Genomic DNA, 22,074 nt, shown 5'->3' with positions numbered 1-22,074 from the left:
TCTCCCTAATCATCTTGTACAATTTCAGGGAGGCTGATTGTTTTTCCTTCCCATCCTCCTCTATTTGTACGGTCACAGTTAAATTACGTCAATATTTTATATTCCTATTGCTTTTTATTTTATTATTTCTATTAAAAAATCAATACAAAATTTTGACGTGGCTTAAGCGTGACTGCACAAAATAGAAGAGGATAGGAATGACATCCAAACAGGAGGGCAGACAATCTGCCTCCCAATTTCAGAACCCTAACCTACCTCTCTCTCTCTCAACACATATTTTATCAGCATCCAAAGCAGTTTCATATATGCCCTGGTTGTTCTCCATTGGATTCATGCCACGTACGTCCGCGTGCTGATAATATATATAGCTGCAGAAAACTGATCACTTCGTTTTTGACATAGCCATTGCCGGCAGCCAAGCCCCCGCCGCACAAGGAGGATGAAGGAGACAAGTCCGAGGACTGAGGCGGTGGCTGTGGCAGCCTTGTGCTTGTTTTTCATTTTGTTCGAAATCAGCCTCTCTTCAACCTCCAGATTTCTCAAATATGCTACCACCACTACATATTCCGCGAAGATTACTACTCAAGGTATGAGAAATATTTTCAATCTCTCTGCTATTTTTCATCCAAAGCAATTACGTATCAAATTCCCTCAAGTTTTAGAAGCATATATATTTCAAGAAATTTGAAGGAAGTTCACCATTTTAGATCAAAGTTACAACCCAAAAAAAAAAAAAAAGTCCAGATGCACCATAAGTCGTTTAACGTTTAAAGCATAGGTTCGATGCTTGAAGCTCAGTTAATTAATAGCATTTACAATGCAGCCGCAGTCTCGAGTTCGATTACTTCTTTAATATATTACTCGACTTAACGCATGGAGGCCTCTTTCATAATAAAATATAATTTAATCAAATATCAGATTAATGATATATTATCATTTACTACTAAATATCATCACTAATTTTGTTTTAAACTTCGATTTCAGAGGAGGGTACTTATGAAAAAACGAGGCTGATTAATCAACCAAACTCTCACCCTTCAATTTCCAATCGTCTGCGACCGTACAGATTGACGATATGATCTCTGTTCAATCAACGGTTCAACTGTCTTGGACCCAAATATTTTCACATTCTTCACTATGGGCCCAGCCCAGCTCCCACAGGTGGAAAAAGTCCAGCCTTACCCTCGAAAATTCGAAGGGTTCATAATGTCTCGCATCAAGAACATCACTCTCACTTCCGGCCCACAAAGCCCATCATGTAAAGTCCAGCACAATGTTCCGGCCCTAGTATTCAGTGCGGGTGGGTACACCGGAAACTTCTTCCATGACTTCAATGACGGGTTTGTTCCGCTCTTCATCACTGTCAACACAATCTTCCCCCATCAAGACATCGTGATCGTGGTTTCGGAAGCTCCCAATTGGTGGCCTAGCAGGTATGCAGATCTACTAGCAATGTTCACCAAGTACCCTATCATTATCCTAAAAAATGCTACTGCCACCCGTTGTTTTCGTGCAGCCACCATAGCCATAGGCCTCATAGCACATGCTTTCATGGCCATAAACCAAACTCTACTACCAAATAAAAAATCATGCATGGATTTTCGTGTGCTCCTAGAGAAAGCCTATGGGGCAAAAGCCCACCCAAGGTTTTAACACGCAAGCCCACTAGATCACGCCCAAGACTCGTGTTGGCCTACCGCGAAAATGCATGTGGACGCATGATTACGAACCATAAACAAGTGATTAGGTTAATTGAAAAGGTGGGATTTGAAGTGATTGTGTTCAATCCCAAGAGGACAACCCCATTGCACGAATCTTATACGTTACTGAATTCGAGCCATGCCATGATTGGGGTTCGTGGAGCATCACTAACGCACTCTTTGTTCCTTCGATCAGGTTATGTGTTTATTCAAGTGGTTCCGATTGGGCTCAATTGGGCTGCATTTGCTTATATCGGGAGGGGGGCTAGGTCCTTGAATTTGGAATATTCCGAGTATAAGATTAGAGTGAACGAGAGTAGCTTGGTGGACAAGTATGGGAAGGAGAATTTCTTGCTAAAGGACCCATCTGCCCTTCTGAAAAAAGGTTGGCCATCTGAGTTTATGAAGATCTACCTCAAGGAGCAAAATGTCAAGCTAGATTTGGAAAGATTTAAGAGTTGTTTGAAGAAGGCTTATACAAAGGCTAAGAGATTTACGGACAAAAATGGTTAATTACTGTGGTTTTTTGTTTCCGTGATATGAAATAATGGAAGCAACATTTACAGGCTAGTAGTGGCTCTGTGTTTATTTTTGTTTTTTTTTAATATCAAATTTGGTCGTCACTACAGCATCTTAGTAAGTAATCATTTTATTTTTATATTTTGACGGAATGGAAGAAAAGTAATGAAATCCACGATGGTACTGAATAACCTCCTTTTACTTTCGCAATAACAAAACCTTTTATCTTTGTATTTGTTCAATTCCATATCCAAGCTCGGTTTTGTCTAAATCTGGCTGAAGAAGAAATTTCTCATTGCAACTTGTTCATTATATAAAAAAAGACTAAATAAAAAAAAACTAAAAATCCTGAGTGCGCTTAATAGATATTTTTGAAGACCACAAAAAAAAAAAAAAGTATAAATTAAAATAAATTAAAACCAGATATTAGAAAATCAAAATGGCTAAACCGAATTTAATTGATTTTTTTTTAAGTGCGAGGTTTTAGTGTTTCGATTCTCATGACTACTTACACTACATTATTATTGACTTGTTATGTAACCCGTATGATGTATCAATCTCACCCCCAAATATCATCGTATATAAAACAAATTACGCTATATATGAATTTCTAATGTACTTAGAAGTTGCCAAGACGTTACCAAAGGATTAATTAAAAGTTGCCAAAAATATAGAAGAGTAGTAAGGTAGGTGAGTGAGCATGCAGATTGCAGAGGCAAGCAAGAGGCAGAGATGGGAAACAATGACAGCGCTGCATGCAGCTACTAATTTTCAGTGTAACTGACATGCATACAACACCGTGGCGCACGTCCAACAAAAACAACTATATAGACTTCGTGTCAATTCCTAGAACTAATTGGATAGCATGCTTAAGCAATCAAGCTTCACTATTTTTTAAGAAAACCGAAGCTTTTCTCCCAAAGTAATGTTTCCTTGCATTAATTTTAGTGAGGGATGGTGGTTCAATGAGTTGGGATATCAACGTGAGTCGAAACTGATTCGTGTTTTGACTCAGTTTCTTTCAAACTTAAGTTTTTTATTTTATTTTACCACCGATGGAATACATGCACACAATCAAGGGATATATATTGGGACCAAGGTGATACTAGGAATAAAGTGGTCCCAAGACACTCAGAGTCCGGGAAATATACATGCGAAGGTCTTTCAAGGTTCCTTTGAAAGTTTGATACAAGTCCCTTTTGTACCTACCAAATGTTGATAAATTCTCTCGATATCACTCACCATATGCTACAACATATGTCGTTATATGTTGACATGTGCGTAATATGGTTTGGCTGCCGACGACTAGCCACCAAGTGTCGATGAAATGCCTCGGTGAATCAACTAAAATTTTTACATAAAAACTTGACCCTCAACATTAGGACGTCCTAATGTTCGAATCCTGAATCCGCCACTACATGCAACAACATATGCACAACGGTATAAATCACACCAGAGTTATGCCATGATAATACGACTAAAACGACCTGATATCAATGTGAGTTAAACCTGAAACTAGAACTCATCGTTACCTAAAGGAAAAACTAGCTAGTTTTACCTCAAAATTATCAATAGCACAAGACCTACCTCTGGTTAGTTATTTAGCAACTTTTCTCCAAAAGCCCATGATCCCATTTAATTTGGTCGTTTGTCACAAACTCAGTTCCTATAAGTCTGTAAGAGCATCCAAATGCAGGTTTAAATTTATATAAACTCCACTATTTTTTCACTACAACTCAAAAGTCCAAGAGTCCATACATATACCTCCCTCTTCACACACACACACACACACACAGATATATATATATATATATATATATATATATATTAAAGAAGAGAAAGAAGTGGTAAGAGGCAGCCATTAGCCAAAGAAGGTCAAAAGATGATGAAGAAGACAGTTTCGAAGGCTGCGGTGGTGGCTTTGGCATTGTGCTTCTTTATCATTGTATTCCAGATCAGCATCTCATCAAACCTCCATATCTTTTAAAAAATATGCTACTACATACTCAAACCAGACTCATCAAGGTAGGAAATTACCGCATTAATTAATTTCTTATTTAGTTAATTAAAAGCTTAAACATTTCCATTTCCTCTCCAATTTTCATCTTATTTTGCATGGCAACTACACATATTTGGATTTAACAAGTTCTCTCTGCACTCAAATCACTGATTTCATAGTTTAAATTAATTTAACATAATTTTAATATCGTTTGTTAAATAAAGGTTTGCATGCATTGTCCACCACTTTTATTAGTTATCTTATTAATTGTTTCCGTTTCTCGTTGCATGCAGTGATCCCTCGCAAAGATCTTAATTGGTCCACCGGTAATTCAATAGTATTCAGAAATGGAACCTTTCCCATTTATCCTTTTTTTTGGGGTGCCTTCTTCACTCAACTTTTGATATGTGAACTTTACTTGCACTTGAAACTAAAAATTTAAGATTCGTGTGAAAGTGTTTTTAAAGTAACTGAAAACTCACCCTATCATCATCCCTAAAAGTTTTACCACCCCTTGTTTTCCTTCGGCCACCATAAGCCTCATGTCCCATGATTTCATGACCATAAACCGAACACTACTATCCACTCCAAAAACGTTCATGGATTTTCGTCTTCTCATAGACCAAGCTTATACCGAAACTTCCCGTCGCAAAATCTTCGCATCCGACCCCACTGACCCTCAACCGATACTCGTGTGGGCTAACCGCAAGGGGGCTTGTGGACGCACGGTCGCGAACCTAGACCAGGTGGTGGAGCTGATGAAGAAGGTGGTATTTGATGTGAAAGCGTTTGAGTCCAACACCACAAACCCATTGAATGAAGCTTGCATTGTTGAATGCAAGCCATGCAATGATCGGAGTGCATGGGGCTTACTCACTCACCAATTTTTTCTCCGGCCGGGATCTGTGTTTGTGCAGGTGGTTCCGATAGGGTTACAATGGGCGGCGGATGCATTTTACGGGAAGGTGGCAAAGGATTTAAATTTGGAGTATATTGAGTATAGGATTGGAGTGAACGAGAGTAGCTTGGTGGACAAGTATGGCAACGTGGGTTTGTTGTTAAAGACCCCATATGCCCTTCTGAATAAAGACAAAAATGGGTGGCCACCGGACATTATGGACATTTAATTGTACGAACAAGATGTCAAACTTGATTTGACCAGGTTCGAGGGTTGTTTGATGGAGGTTTATCGAAAGGCTAGGAGATTTATGGAGTTGAATGATTAGTTACGTAACTTTGCATTTGGACGAAGGAAATAAAATTAAAATTTGAATTGAATCATACCAGTTTTTATTGGGAGTTATTACTCATTTTTGTACTTGTTGTTTTATTTTCCAATTATTTTTTTAATTTAAAAAAAAAAAGAGATAGTAGGAATTCTCTTAGACCAACTTCAATGGTAGGCTAAAAGCTAAATTATCCCCCAAAATTTCCCCCCAAACCCACTCCAACCCAATAGGAAATTTTGGGCTAAATGCTAAATGCTAAACCAATGCCAAATTCCCCCCAAAATTTAGCCTAGAAATCGGAGTGGACTCCACCCAATATTTATCGGAATTTAAATTTTTTTAGATTAAAATGTTCATAAAATTAATTTACGATAGTCTACATATCTATTTTTTTAAAAAAATTTAATTTAACAAAAAAAAATAGCCTAAGTTCATTATTTAATAATCACAGGCTAAAATTTTAGGCTAGAACGGTTGGAGCAAAAAAGTTATTTCTAGGCTAAATTTTTCGGACTAAAAAATTTAACTTTTAGCCCAACCATTGGAGATGATCTTAGCCCACTCATTGGTGCTTTATTTTTCATTGTATAGCAGATCAGCATCATATGAACCTGCTCTGGAAATTGTCGAGGTGTCAAATGGTTAGGTGGCAAGTTGAATTATAATGATTTAAAATTTGAACAGCCTCAGATTTTCCTTTCCTATTTGTTTCTTTAAGCCACAATGTATCAATTATTTCATGGAATCTTAATTAATGGGTTCAACCCTAAATAAACAATATTACTTGAACACCATGTGATTTTCCTAATAAACAAAAAAAACAACAATAATTAAGTTTTATTTTATTCAGTAAGATTGGTTGTATACATCTTAAAACGTCATTATGCTCAATTTTGCGTTTTTCCGTAAGTTTTTCTAGATCTTTCTCTACCGCTTCTGCTATGAGCTTCCGTCTCGTAGTTACATATTTTAACTAGAGTATATGTAGATCTTCGTTTCATGTTTCCAAACCACCTTAAGTGGTTTTCTCTCACCTAAACGCTGATTTTCCTAACAACCGCTGTATATATAATTATAATAATTAGCATGTTAAAAGACCCTTTCAAAGTAAAATCTTAACGTGCTGAAGACTTGGAAATCATTTGTTTGATTTGGAAAGTTTCCAATTGACTATATTTCCAATAAAGTGGTAGAAAGAAATCCACTTTTTGAAATGGTACGCATGTGTGTGCGTAAAAAAAAAAACCTTCTCCTTCAAGAAAAAGGTATATGTGCTCGAGTTTTTTTATCTCCACTCACCCTCTTCAATCACATGTATCAACAAAATAAATTGTCAATTATAAACCTTTAATTCACTTTCAAATTTTTTAATAATTAAAGTTGATCGTTATAAGCGAGAGAGATTTGATTGACATTTCATAAAAATCGATATATGTCGATATCTGTCGACAAGTGCGCAATATGATTTGGGTGGTGACGACTGGCCACCAAGTGTCGACGAAATGCCTCAGTGAATCAACTAAATTTTTACATAAAAACTTGACCCTCAACACTAGGATGTCCCAATATTCGAATCCTGAATCCGTCACTACATGCAACAACATATGTACCACGGTATAAATAACACGAGTTATGCCATGAGAACACGACTAAAACGACCTGATATCAGAGTTAAACTTGAAACTAGAACTCATCGTTACCTAAAGGAAAAACTAGCTAGTTTTACCTCAAAATTATCAATAGCACAAGACCTACCTCTGGTTAGTTATTTAGCACCTTTTCTCCAAAAGCCCATGATCCCATTTAATTTGGTCGTTTTTCACAAACTCAGTTCTTATAAGTCTGTAAGAGCATCCAAATGCAGGTTCAAATTTATATAAACTCCACTATTTTCACTACAATTCAAAAGTCCAAGAGTCCATACATATACCTCCCTCTTCACACACACACACACACACACACACACACACACACACACACACAGATATATATATATATATATATGTGTATATATATATATATATATATATTAAAGAAGAGAAAGAAGTGGTAAGAGGCAGCCATTAGCCAAAGAAGGTCAAAAGATGATATGAAGAAGACAGTTTCGAAGGCTGCGGTGGTGGCTTTGGCTTGGTGCTTCTTTATCATTGTATTCCAGATCAGCATCTCATCAAACCTCCAGATCTTTTAAAAAATATGCTACTACATACTCAAACCAGACTCACCAAGGTAGGAAATTACCGCATTAATTAATTTCTAATTTAGTTAATTAAAAGCTCAAACATTTCCATTTCCTGTCCAATTTTCATCTTATTTTGCATGGCAACTACACATATTTGGATTTAACAAGTTCTCTCTGCACTTAAATCACTGATTTCGTAGTTTAAATTAATTTAACATAATTTTTAATATCGTTTGTTAAATAAAGGTTTGCATGCATTGTCCACCACTTTTATGAGTTAGAGTAATGTTATTCAATGTATTCATACCATATTTTTGTACTACATTTTCATACCACCTTAGGTGACATTTGATGTGGACAGTCACATCATTTGAATTAATTTTTAAATTTAGTTCATTATTTAATAAACTAATAATTAAAAAAAAAACTAGTTAATTAAATGATGATTGTGGTATACGAGAAGTCTTTCTCCTTCATTTCCTTGGGTTTTGCAAATTTTTCAAATGATGTGGCTGTCCACATCAGATGACACCTAAAATGGTATAGGAATGTAGTATAAAAACATGGTATGAATAACATTACTCCTTATCTTATTGATTGTTTCCGTCTCTCGTTGCATGCAGTGATCCCTCGCAAAGATCTTAATTGGTCCACCGGTAATTCAATAGTATTCAGAAATGCAAATTTTCCCATTTGTCCTTATTTTTTTGGGTGTCTTCTTCACTTAGCTTTTGATATGTCAACTTTACTTACACTTGAAACTCAAAATTTAAGACTAGTGTGAACGTATTTTTAAAATAGTTGAAAATTTTTTGATAAAAAAATATTTTGAAAACCAATTGTTAGTAAAAACGCAAAAATATTCTCTCAAAGGGTTTTTAGTTAATTATTTTAAATTGGCGCTGTCTAGGTTTGGGGTTTTGTAGAGTTTTTAAGGTGCAGCGGCCTTAGCCTCTCGAGAAACAATGAGCCTTACAAGGTTGGATATCTTCATCATCGAATTCAATTCTACTGCGGCGTGGCGGTGGCTATTGTGGTTGTGGCAGTGTAAAGAGGCCTAAACCCTGTTAAAACATCGTGTGTTTTGCCAGTTTTATGAGAAAGAAGCGTTTGGATGGGAAGACGTGATAAGGTGAAGAGGTTTGAGGATACCCATGGCGGCAAGTGTGCTGCAGAAGGAAGCGGTAGAGACGGGTAGGTTAAGATGGTAAACAGAGGTGGATGGAACCAATTTATATTCATTTTTAGTTTGTTGGATTTATTAAAGGGTAGCGACAAGAGAACTGATTTGTATTTTCAAAAATCAATTTCGGATAACTTTAGGAAGACTAAATTTATAGACAAAATTTATAAAATAAATGATATGTCACCAATACAAATGCATACGTTGATCAACATTTAAGTAATAATTCAATCGTCAAATTTCATATTATTTAATTTACAAAATTTTATCTACAAATTTTATCTTTTTAGCATTACCCTTAAATTTTTAGTTAAGCGTAAGCAAATGCCACATTTCAAAAGCCATGTGAAGAAGGCTAAAAGAAAAGGATAAATAGGAAAGGTAATTAGAATTTCTCAATTTTTTTTCTTTTTCTTATTATATTTTAATTTTTTTTTTTTTGAACTTTTATTAAAATTAACTCTTTGATTTCAGAATTAGAAGGAGCTCATGAAAAATTGGAGATGATTAGCACACAAAATTCACACTCTCAAGAATCTTTGCAACTTCCAGTGAAGAACACAACAATCATCTGTGACCGAACTCATGCACGCTACGATCAATGCTCAATCAACGGCCCAACTGTCCTGGACTCGAAAACGTTGACATTCTTCACCATGAGCTCATCAGCCCAACCCCCGGCGGTGGAAAATATCCAACCCTACCCTCGAAAATTCGACGGTTTCATTATGCCTAACATCAAGAACTTCACGCTCACATCGGGTCCAGGAGGCCCGCCGTGTGAGGTCCAACACGACGTTCCGGTACTGGTATTCAGCGCCGGCGGGCTCATTCGAAGACGCAACTTCTACCATATTTTTGATGACGGGTTCATCCCACCCTTCATCACCGTCAATACGATCTTCCGCCTGTTAGAATAAGCATTTAGTCCCAAACTAAGATTACGATAAACAATAAGATAATTTAAATGAATGAATCAGTGTATATATATATATACATACCTGCAGAAGCCATGAGGTAATGCGAACACACTTAAAAGAAGTTAACAGAAAGTCTTATACTCACACAGCCCTTATGTCCAATACTAGCGATAGTCTAGTGATCGAGTGAACGTATTTTCTGGTGAGCAGGGACGTTCATATTTATAGGCTATATTCCTAACGTGATCCCAGCTATCATGGGATCAGTTAATACCTATTATCTTTTACATCAAAAATGGGATAAGGTTTAACGGTCCCACAATCCCTCAATTTCAGGAGATTAGTCTCCCACAATCCCTTAAATCCAGGAGATTAGTCTCCCACAATCCCTCAAATCCAGGAGACAAGTTGTTGACATGGTCATGACTTCTAATTGATTCAATCCACGTTTTTAGGTATCCTTATCATGATACGGAAGTTCAAAACCTAACATTCTCCCACTTTTGAACTTCCGCTTATCATGTTCCTTGTCCAACGCATTAAACCAATCCCTTCAGTGATCACTTGAATCATTTCAACCATACAACAATTCATATCTGCCATGAAGAGTTTCAAAGAGTTGAATCCCAGAAAATTCGTACGTTATAATTTGTACTAACACTCTGAGATCACATCCCCCAAAACTGCTCATGCATGATATTCACAGAGCAAGCAGACATATTCAACATGTCATTCATTCACACTCCCACTGATCAAGCCAAACGTCATTGTCAAGCTTTTATTTAGCTCCAACGATAAGCCTTTTATAACGACCAGCTCATTAAACCTTGGTTTGATCAGTAATTCATCATTTCATAAAACTGCACATATATATTTGTACATATACACAGTAGTCGAAACAATCATATTGAATTCATTGTCATAAAATAAACCAACATATGAATACAATAACTCATGCTTATTAAGCTTTCATGAAAACAGAAAATGATGAGAGAAGTTAACCTTCATTCACGCATCACATAAGCATCAAAAGATTCCACAACACCCATGCACGTAACATGATCTTTAAACACTCCAACTCCAAGAGGTTTTGTGAGAGAATTTGCCAGCATTTCCGATGTATTAATGTGCTCAATGGAAACTATCCCAGCCTTCACCTTTTCTTTCACTGACTGATATTTCACGTCCATCAACCTCGCTGCATAAGATTTTTTATTGTTTTTGGAGAAGAACACGGCTGCCTTATTGTCACAGAAAATGACAATTGGTCTTCTTATGCATTCAACAACCTGCATTCCAGTGATGAGATTCCTCAAGAAGCTAGCTTGTTGTGAGACTTCAAAACATGAAATATACTCAGCTTACATTGTTGAAGTGGCCAAGGTTTTTTGTTTTGCACTTCTCCAAGATATTGCACCGCTAGCCAACAGGAAAATAAACCCACTCGTGGACCTCCTGTCATATTCACAACCTGCGAAATCAGAATCACAGTAGCCAACCAATTCTAATTTCTCAGATTTCCCATACACCAACATGTAATCTTTTGTCCTTTGCAGGTATCTCATAACCTTTTTAGCTGCTGTCCAATGCTTTTCTCCTGGATTTGCTTGAAATCTTCCAAGCATACTTATGGCAAAGGCTAAATCCGGTCCAGTGCACACTTGAGCATACAATAGACTGCCAACGATAGACGCATATGGCCTGTTAGCCATCCCTCGCATTTCAATCTCATTACTAGGGCATTGAGACTTGTTTAATTTATCTCCTTTGCTCACTGGTGCTTCACCCTATGAACAATCTTGCATGTTGTACCTCTTGAGCATTTTCTCAATATAGGTCTTCTGTGAAAGACCCAAAAGGCATCTGCTTCTATCACGAATAATTTCTATACCCAAAACGAAGGAAGCCTCACCCATATCTTTCATTTCAAACATTCGTGACAGTAGTTTCTTTGTTTCCAGCAAGAGATTAAGATCATTACTTGCTAATAAAATGTCGTCAACATATAGAATTAGAAAGATAAACCTCGAGCCACATACCTTGCGATACAAACAATCATCAATTTTGTTTTCAACAAAACCAAAACTGGTTATTTTCTCATCAAACTTTAAGAACCACTGCCTGGAAGCTTGTTTCAGCCCATAAATCGACTTTCTCAGTTTGCACACCATTTGTTCTTGCCCCATTTCAACAAAACCAGGTGGCTGGACCATGTAAATCTCCTCATCTAACACTCCATTTAGGAACGCAGTTTTCACGTCCATTTGGTGGAGTTCTAGATTGTAGTAAGCAACTATAGCAAGGATGATTTTGAGAGAATCCTTTGAAGAAACAGGTGAGAATGTCTTAGAGTAATCCAATCCTTCCCTTTGAGTATACCCCTTTGCAACTAGTCTTGCTTTATGCCTCTGAACCTTTCCTTTTAAGTCTTTCTTTGTTTTGTATACCCATTTGCATCCAATGGGTTTTATGGACTCATTTGCTTCTGTCAAGACCCATACTCCATTCGAATACATGGAGTCCAGTTCTTCTTGCATGGCTATCTTCCATTGCTCAGCCTTTTCACTTGTCATCGCTTGCTTGAAGGTGACTGGATCAATCTCTATGCCTTCCTCATGTTCAGTTCTATCTCCATTTGCTTGCTGAAAATCAAGTGAGTCATCGACAGTCTTCTCTAGTTTCTCAGCTTCTCCCACATAAACAAGAAAATCTCCTGAAATTGGAGACTTTCTTGTACGTTGAGGCTGCCTCCTTGTTGCAGGAACCATTACTGATTGCATGGTAGTTGTACCATGATTTTCATCTCCATTATATTGCATGTTGCAGACTTGTGTATTCCTGCTGCTTGATGCATGCTGGAAACCAGTAGCCCCACCAAAATCACTTTGATAAAAATCTTCATGGACTTGGTTTTGCGTGTCAAGAGTTGCAAAATCAATTTTGGTTGATGACATTGGGGAAATTGTTGTCACAGTCTCTTCTTCTTCTTCAAAAATAAAATCACGAGCCTTATCTCCATTTGATTCTTCCGCTTCAATAAACCTTGCACTATTTGTTTCAAATATTCTCGTATGTAAGGTTGGAGCATAAAACCTGTACCCCTTTGATCTCTCGGGAAAACCAATAAAACTGCAGCTTACAGTCTTAGAGTCAAGTTTCTTTGCCTCTGGATTGTACATTTTTGCTTCTGCCTTACATCCCCATACATGAAGGTGATTCAAACTAGGTTTTCTTGAAGTCCAAAGTTCAAATGGAGTCTTGTGCACGGATTTACTTGGGACTCTATTCGATATATAATTTGCCATTTTAAGAGCCTCACCCCATAGAAACATAGGAAGATCAGTCCTACTCATCATGCATCTCACCATTTCGATCAAGGTCCTATTCTTTCTCTCGGCTACACCATTTTGCTGTGGTGTTCCGGGAGTAGTATACTGAGCTTGAATCCCGTTTTCTTCCAAGAACATGGCCATTGGACCCTTTTGTTGACCTTTCTCTGTGTACCTGCCATAATACTCCCCTCCACGGTCCGATCTCAAGATTTTAATTTTCTTTTCTAGTTGTCTTTCCACTTCATTTTTGAAATTTTTAAAACAATCAAACACTTGATTTTTCTCGGATATTAGATATACATATGCATATCGAGAAAAACAATGAAAGACACAAAATAGGCATTTTTGCAGATTGTTTGCGTGGAGAAAGGTCCACAAACATCTGAATGGACGACTTCTAAGAGGTTAAGACTTCTTGTGGAACCAATTTTCCTTGTGTTTGTTAATTTCCCTTTCCAACAGTCAATACAATTTTGCATATCATTAAAATCCAACGTTGGAAGCATTTGTTCTTTAACTAGAATTTCTAATCTTTGCTTGTTAATATGTCCAAGCCTTCTATGCCAAAGCATTGAAGACCCTTCATTAGTCAGAGACCTTTTCAAAGATAAATTTGATTCCACTGTCAAACATTTTGAATTTAACATTACTTGACAATTCAACCTCCAAAGATCATTGTTTAAAAAACAAATACCAAGCAAAAGATTCATATTACTTTTCTTATAAATCCGTACACTTTCATCATCCCCAACAAAAACATAACCGTCTTTTACAAGCTTTGAAGCAGAAATTAAACTTCTAGTTAACCTAGGAACATAAAGAACATCTAGCAACTGTAAAACGAAACCACTTGACAATTTGAGCTTTAGGGTGCCTATTGCCTCCACAGCTACTTTATTCCCATCCCCAACGTGAACATCATAGACCTCATTTCTTGAAAATTCTTTTCTTGTGAACCCCTGCAAGGAATTGGTAATATGCACCGAACAACCAGTGTCAAACCACCAAGAATTTGGAGGGATTTCAACAAGATTAACATTAACACAGACAAAAACATTTTCAATTTTATTACCTTTCTTAGGTGCCCATTTCTTTCGTTTATCACAGTCCCTCTTCAAGTGACCAAATTCTTTGCAGAAATAACATTTAATATTTTCAATGTTGCCTTTAAAACCTTGAGATCCCTTGGAGGATGATGGAGTATCATTTCCAGCAGCATGAGAATAGGAAAAAGGTTTATATGGCTTACCAGATGTCGAGATAGTTTTCCTCGTAGTCTCTGCATTTATGAAATTCACTGTTTCATTTGACACCCTTTTGATCCTGCTTTCTTCTTGAACACATATGGAAATGAGATCATTCAGACTCCACTTCTCCTTTTGTGTGTTGTATGACGTCTTCAGTTGTTCATATGCATCTGGGAGGGAATTAAGGGCCATATGAACAACAAAAGCATCATCAATGGGAACCTCCAGGTCTGTGAGCTTCGCAGCAGCCTCCACTAGCTTCAGAATGTGTTCTCTGACAGTGTCTTTCCCATCATATTTCAGAGTTGTCAAGGTAGTCATGAGGTTTCCCATCTCTCCCTTCTCTGAAACCTTAAATTTTGCCTCAATTGCCTCCAGGAAATCCTTCGCTTTGTCAGTTGCAGGAATGCCTCCTCTAACAGCTTCACTAATGGATCGTTTGATCACTAATAGTGCCATGCGATTCGCTTTCTCCCATTTTTCAAGTTTCAGCCTTTGTTCAACGGTGCTATTGTTATCCAGTGCTTGTGGTTCATCTTCCCTCAGTGCCAGATCGTAGTCCATTAGTCCAAGAATAATCTCCACATCCTGTCTCCATTTTTTGTAATTTCCTCCACTTAAAGGCTCAATAGAGGAAAAATTCATTGAAGTGGGATTCACTGCAGAAGCTGCAGAAGCCATGACATTATGAAAACAATGAAGTAGGGAAAACACAGTAAGATACAACACCTTTGGGTGAGGAACATTTACTGCAAGAACTTAATCCATGCATAGCCATTTAGTTATTTGTTAAAAATATTTCAAAACTCAAGTCTTTAGACAAGAATCCGAAACACAGTTAACCATTCACCAAACTATGCCCTATTCCATTAATCGAACCATTCATACGTTGCCTTCTTTAGAAGATCTTATATGCATGTTATGATTAAATGAACTACGAATTCCCATACTTCTGATTTCTTAGTTTAACATTTCAATATGAACCCATTTTGATGTAGTTCATACGATCAATTATACTAAGAAAACAAATCCACACACGATCCTCCTTTATTCTGCTGTCACTGCAGAACACTATGAAGTATAGATACATATATACAAAAACTTGAATCTCAGGATGTAGTTCATACGATCAATTATACTAAGAAAACAAATCCACACACGATCCTCCTTTATTCTGCTGTCACTGCAGAACACTATGAAGTATAGATACATATATACAAAAACTTGAATCTCAGTGAGACTAAAAAGGCTCTGATACCAATTGTTAGAATAAGCATTTAGTCCCAAACTAAGATTACGATAAACAATAAGATAATTTAAATGAATGAATCAGTGTATATATATATACATACCTGAAGAAGCCATGAGGTAATGCGAACACACTTAAAAGAAGTTAACAGAAAGTCTTCTACTCACACAGCCCTTATGTCCAATACTAGCGATAGTCTAGTGATCGAGTGAACGTATTTTCTGGTGAGCAGGGACGTTCATATTTATAGGCTATATTCCTAACGTGATCCCAGCTATCATGGGATCAGTTAATACCTATTATCTTTTACATCAAAAATGGGATAAGGTTTAACGGTCCCACAATCCCTCAATTTCAGGAGATTAGTCTCCCACAATCCCTTAAATCCAGGAGATTAGTCTCCCACAATCCCTCAAATCCAGGAGACAAGTTGTTGACATGGTCATGACTTCTAATTGATTCAATCCACGTTTTTAGGTATCCTTATCATGATACGGAAGTTCAAAACCTAACACCGCCCCGATCAGGACATTGTGATCGTGGCTTCTGAGGCCACCAAGTGGTGGTCTCTCAAGTTCCCAGAGTTAATGCGCATGTTCACCAGCCCCTATCATCATCCCTAAAAGTTTTACACCCACCCACTGTTTTCCTTCTGCCACCATAAGCCTCATCTCCCATGATTTCATGACCATAAACCAAACACTACTATCCACTCCAAAAACGTTCGTGGATTTTCGTCTTCTCATAGACCAAGCCTATACCGAAACGTCCCGTCGCAAAATCTTCGCATCCGACCCCACTGACCCTCAACCGATACTCGTGTGGGCCAACCGCAAGGGGGCTCGTGGACGCACGGTCGCGAATCTGGATCGGGTGGTGGAGCTGATGAAGAAGGTGGGATTCGATGTCAAAGTGTTTGAGCCCAACACCACAACCCCATTGAATGAATCTTATGCATTGTTGAATGCAAGCCATGCAATGATCGGAGTGCATGGGGCTGTACTCACTCACCAATTTTTTCTCCGGCCGGGATCTATGTTTGTGCAGGTGGTTCCGATAGGGTTACACTGGGCGGCGGATGCATTTTACGGGAAGGTGGCAAAGGAGTATAGGATTGGAGTGAACGAGAGTAGCTTGGTGGACAAGTATGGCAACGAGGGTTTGTTGTTAAAGGACCCATATGCCCTTCTGAATAAAGATAAAAATGGGTGGCCACCGGACATTATGGACATTTAATTGTACAAACAAGATGTCAAACTTGATTTGACCAGGTTCGAGGGTTGTTTTGACGGAGGTTTATTGTAAGGCTAGGAGATTTATGGAGTTGAATGGTTAGTTATGTAATTTTGAGCCGGGAAGATGAACCTCGAGAGATTTTTTAGTAAGACTGGTATACGGGATGATACATCACGTGTCATTAAATAAATAATAGGATATGTGTGCTAAAAAGTTAATAACTTAAAAAATAAAAATTCTTACAATTCATATTAAAACAAGTGGTGTACCATTTGTATTCGCGTTATAACTAAAAGTTTCTTATAAACCTGCTTTGGTAATTGTGGAGTTGTCAAACGGTTAGGTGGCAAGTTGAATTATAATGATTTAAAATTTGAACATCCTCACATTTTACTTTCCTATTTGTTTCTTTAAGCGACAATGTATCAATTATTTCATGGAATCTTAATTAGTGGGTTCAACCCTGCATAAGCAATATTACTTGAGCACCATGTGATTTTCTTGGGGTTACATATGTATTGTATTGCCATGTGATTTTCCTATTAAACAAAAAACAACTATAATTAAGTTTTATTTTATTTAGTGAGATTGGTTGTATACATCTTAGAACGTCATTGTACTCAATTTTACGCTTTTCCGTATCTTTTCTTAAAGTCATTTTCTAAGTTTTTCTAGATCTTTCTCTACTGCTTCTGTCATGAACTTCCGTCTTGTAGTTACATATTTTAATTAAATTATATGTAGATCTTCATTTCACATATCTAAATCACCTTAAATGATTTTCTCTCACCTAAACGCTGATTTTCCTAACAACTGCTGTATGTATAATTGTATAATAATTGGAATGTTAAAAGACCTTTTCTAAGTAATATCTTAACGTGCTAAAGACTTGGAAGTCATTTGTTGGAAAGTTTCCAATTGACGACATTTCCAATAAAGTGGTAGAAGGAAATCCACTTTTTGAAATGGTACGCATGTGTGTGCATGACAAAAAAAAACCTACTTCTTCGAGAAAAAGGCGTATCTGCTCGAGTTTTTTTATCTCCACTCACCCTCTTTAATCACATGTAACAACAAAATAAATTGTCAATTTGTAACCTTTAATTCACTTTCAAATTATTTAATAATTAAAGTTGATCGTTACAAGCAAGTGAGATGTGATTTACATTTCATAAAAGTCGTCATGGATTCCACAATTATAATATATAGAAAAAGAAAATTTGTTTTAAAAAGTGCAAAATAAATTTTTTAAAAGCATTTAAAAAAGAAAAAAAATTGGACAACTGGTGGTAAGTCATAGTTATCCACTACTTCTGGTGGTCGGGAAGACTCGTAGATGCATTTCAACCTCCCATTGGCCACAAATTTGGCTTCCACACCAGCAACATGTTTCAAACACGAGACCTCTTGTTTTTAAGAGCATTTTTAAAGGAGATGCCAAAAAGTCTTACTTGGACTGTTTTGACAAACAAAAGTGATTTTCGGGTTCCAAAGGAGATGTCAAAATTTTACATGGATTAACATTCTTCACTTTGATGCCAAATTTGAATGCAACGTCAATTTTTTCTATTTTATTTTAATGTTGGGGCAACATATTTCTTTGTTTTTATTCAATTATTGACGATTTTATTAAATCCAACCCACTTGATGTTTTTTAAAAAACCAAAAAACTACTTTTATTTGACATCTTGGGCGGAATACTAGACTTTACAAAAAGTTGTTTAGCCACATCAGCTGTAAAAATGAAATTTAATATTTTAATTTGACATCATCATTAGAGATGATTTAAAGTGTCAATAACAACCCTTTTAATATTCACAATTCACATTTTTATCAGTGAATTATAGTTAATCATGCACTTCTATTTTCTTCTTCAAACATCTTTATTTTTTATCATCATATTAAATAAATAAAACAAAAATAATGAACATGATTAAAAAGACCATTTAAAAAGAAAAACATAATATGTGCATAACAATTTTCTTACCATAATGTAGTCAAATTTGGCCAATTAGTCACCAACTTCTTTTTTTTTTGTCCCCACGTGTGAATTTAGCCGTTAACACAAAGCCACAGCAGAAAACGTTTATTTAAGCACTTTTTGCTTGAGGATCCCCATAACGTACGTTACCAAGTCCAAACAAATCAAATCGCACCAGTGATCGCCATGGGTGCCAAGCTCTTGCAAGCTTCAGTTCCCAACGCTTCAGCCCACAACGCCTCAAGGCCTTCAATACCCACTCCACATTTTGTCTCCCACACCATTTTCAATACACCCAACAATTTTTTCCGATCAAATCCCGGAAGAAAACTGCACTTTCCTCTCCAAGTTTCTTCTTCTTCTTGTGCAACCTCTCCCATCAAGTAAAGACGATTGTTTTCACTTTTTTGTTCTTCATTTTTTTTTTTTTTTTTTTTTTTACATCGGCTGTTTAGTGCTATGTTATTGCTGATTAGTGCCATTAAAAAAAAGGGAAATTCTAATGCAGAATAATCAAATTATATGGTTTTCTGAAAGCAAGTAACTTGGGATTGTACGGTTTGCTGATTGCATAATGTTCTTGCAAGGAAAGGTTGTTTGTATAATCTGCACTCTATTAATAACGACAGATAGATTACAGCAGTGTTCTTGAGGAGCATTTCCCATAGGATTTTAACAATCTAATTACATGTCAGATAAGTTTTCAAAGGGTTTTGAGGTTTAATTATTCACTAGTTTTCTGTTGGGTTAGTGAGTTGAAGCTCTTCCCATATTTGTGTAATTCCAGAGAACTCTACTTCTTGCATTTTTAAAACCAGGATATTGTTGCAAATCAACCCTTTGAGTTTACCAATGAAGTTCAGCAGTTTCTTGTTTTGCCTGCTAGAAAAGTCCGGTCTTGGTTTATCAGAAAACTATTGATTAAATAAGAGTAGCTGACTCATTTGATACTCTTTGTTTGTCAGGTGAGGTGGTTTTGTTATTTATTTGTATATGAAACGTGATTAGTCTATTATTATGCTTGAGATCGAACGTAGAAAATCGAGCTATTGTTACAATAAAATAACTATGGACTTGCAGCCGAGTGCTGCATGTTTTGTAGAATCATGTTATGTTTTTCTTGGCGGCCGGAAATTTATCATTGTGCACTCATTTCCCAATTAGCATACTCGCTAAGATCATAACTAGTTCAGATGTGCCCAACAAAGCCTATGTATCAGCAGATTTTATGTAAAAGGAAATGAACTTGCTATTTCTTAATGAATCAATAATTTTCCGCAGGCTAACTTCTGACATGCGGCTTCTTTTTCGTGTAGATATTTAAGTAAGAAAAGGGTGGATGAGAGCGAAATCTTAACTCTGGACAGTATAAGGCACTCTTTAATTCGACAAGAGGATAGCATAATATTTAGCCTTCTGGAGCGGGCTCAGTACTGTTATAATGCAGACACGTATGACCATGACACCTTCTCGATGGAAGGATTTCGTGGTTCACTGGTTGAGTTTATGGTCAGGGAAACTGAAAAACTCCATGCCCAGGTAATCTAAATAAGATAAAAAAGATTAATATAACTACTACGATCCTATTATTAATGATGCCGGAGATTTTCGCATGCCAGGCGGGGAGATACAAGAGCCCTGACGAACATCCTTTCTTCCCAGCACACTTACCTGAGCCAATGCTTCCTCCTTTGCTGTATCCACAGGTAAATTCTAATACACAGAATGATAATTTACCCTTGTTCTGTATCTTTATAAATTTACTTGCATAATTTGGCTTGTTTTAGTGTATGCTTTTGAAGTGATTTCTGACCTGATTTGGCATTTTCTCTGATAATGAAACTAGGTTTTGCATCCGTATGCCGATTCGATTAATATAAACAATAAGGTTTGGAATATGTACTTTAGAGATCTCCTTCCCAGATTAGTCAAGGCAGGAGGCAACGGTAATTGTGGATCAGATGCTGTTTGTGACACACTTTGTTTGCAGGTAAACCACTATCAACTGAATTTACAGAAGTTCACGATTCTCACGTAACGGTCCAGAAATTATGACAAACACAAATAATAGTCTATTCAGTTGTCACATTATACTAGTTTAGGTAATTAAGTGTCGTATTATAGTTGAGAGGATTGTTTTATTTGTTTTTCTGTTTCGACTCCTGTCTGGTTGTTTAGTTTGTGGCGTCTGCATTGGGCCTTCTAGTTTGGCCTTTCGTTTGCATCGCAGTTTAACGTTTTCTCCTAGCCTTGTCCATGACATATGGATCCTTTGCCTCCTCATGAGTTCATTGAATTCTGCTCTTGCGAACCGGTTTTTGAAATTTTGAGTTCGGGACAGTAGTTTGCATTTTCGATGTTTTTGTTCCCTACTGTTGTTCTTAAGACTTTGCGTTGTTGTGTTAGATTCTACATCAATCCTTTTAGTGTACCCTTTTATCAAATTCCTTTCCGATGTTGGATGTTTGTTGCAGGCGCTTTCGAAGAGAATCCACTATGGGAAATTCGTGGCAGAGGCAAAATTCCGTCAATCCCCTGCAGAATACGAGGCTGCCATTAGAGCACAAGTAAGCTTCCTCTTATAAGTGTGCCCTCATCATGGCATTGCTTGATGGTTCATTATCTCATATATTGACGGCGTCTTTTTCTTGTGCCGATGTGTGGCTCTTGCAGGACAGGAATCAACTGATGGTGTTGCTGACATTCGAAACAGTGGAAGCAGCGATCAAGAGGAGAGTGGAGATGAAGACGAAACGATACGGGCAGGAGGTTAAAATCGACGAAGGGGAGGATGATGCAGCTAACCCTGTATACCAAATCAAGCCACATTTAGTTGCCAGTCTCTATGGAGATTGGATCATACCTCTCACAAAGCAAGTTGAGATTGAATACCTCTTGAGAAGATTGGATTAAAGTGAAAATCCATGATTTGTTTTTGTTCAACTTATTTAGGGTTGTGCTATCCACACACTTATTTTTACTTCTCACACACCCCTCTCAATTTCTGGTTGTACGATTGAATGAATTGAAGAATATCAATCGCAAAAAATGAACAAGGGTGTGTGGGAGATAATTTGGGCGTGTGAATAACACTATCTTTTATTTAATACGGATGTGAATTGTCTTCTCATTGTTTACAAGTCAAGTTGTTATTTAATACGGATGTGAATTATCTTTTATTTAATGCAAATCAGTTGCTTCCTTCTTTTTCTTTCTTTCTATTTGATGTGCATTCTGTTTAAGGCATATGGTTCAGTAAAAATGAACTTTCTACGTAAAGGCACGTAAAAGATGAGT

General features: G+C 36.9%; 1 protein-coding gene and 3 pseudogenes across 1 annotated transcript; all 4 read left to right on the top strand.

Annotated features, from left to right (window-relative positions):
• The first annotated feature begins 363 nt into the window (after positions 1–363).
• On the top strand, positions 364–2,395 carry LOC137736710 (xylan glycosyltransferase MUCI21-like; annotated as a pseudogene).
• Positions 2,396–4,703: 2,308 nt separating this feature from the next.
• On the top strand, positions 4,704–5,444 carry LOC148692034 (xylan glycosyltransferase MUCI21-like; annotated as a pseudogene).
• Positions 5,445–7,536: 2,092 nt separating this feature from the next.
• Positions 7,537–16,896, top strand: LOC137736888 (xylan glycosyltransferase MUCI21-like; annotated as a pseudogene).
• Positions 16,897–18,917: 2,021 nt separating this feature from the next.
• On the top strand, positions 18,918–21,998 carry LOC137736527 (chorismate mutase 3, chloroplastic-like). Its single transcript, XM_068475785.2, has 6 exons — positions 18,918–19,160; positions 20,094–20,316; positions 20,397–20,483; positions 20,624–20,767; positions 21,252–21,344; positions 21,451–21,998. The coding sequence occupies exons 1-6, from the start codon at positions 18,964–18,966 to the stop codon at positions 21,688–21,690; spliced, it is 984 nt and encodes a 327-aa protein (XP_068331886.2). The 5' UTR covers positions 18,918–18,963; the 3' UTR covers positions 21,691–21,998.
• The last annotated feature ends 76 nt before the right edge of the window (positions 21,999–22,074 follow it).

This window comes from Pyrus communis, chromosome 13 (assembly GCF_041283825.1).
Source record: "Pyrus communis isolate YQ-2024b chromosome 13, ASM4128382v1, whole genome shotgun sequence".
In the NCBI taxonomy this organism is placed as follows: domain Eukaryota; kingdom Viridiplantae; phylum Streptophyta; class Magnoliopsida; order Rosales; family Rosaceae; genus Pyrus; species Pyrus communis.
The sequence above is the reverse complement of the archived record's forward strand: the minus strand, read 5'-3'. Positions and strand labels throughout refer to the sequence as shown.

Bases quoted from the DNA above. Each gene is read 5' to 3' on its own strand.
- LOC137736527 (XM_068475785.2), top strand. From the start codon at position 18,964: ATGGGTGCCAAGCTCTTGCAAGCTTCAGTTCCCAACGCTTCAGCCCAC. The intron at 19,161-20,093 runs GTAAAGACGATT...TTTTTCGTGTAG, and splicing joins TGTGCAACCTCTCCCATCAA to ATATTTAAGTAAGAAAAGGG. The intron at 21,345-21,450 runs GTAAGCTTCCTC...TGGCTCTTGCAG, and splicing joins AGGCTGCCATTAGAGCACAA to GACAGGAATCAACTGATGGT.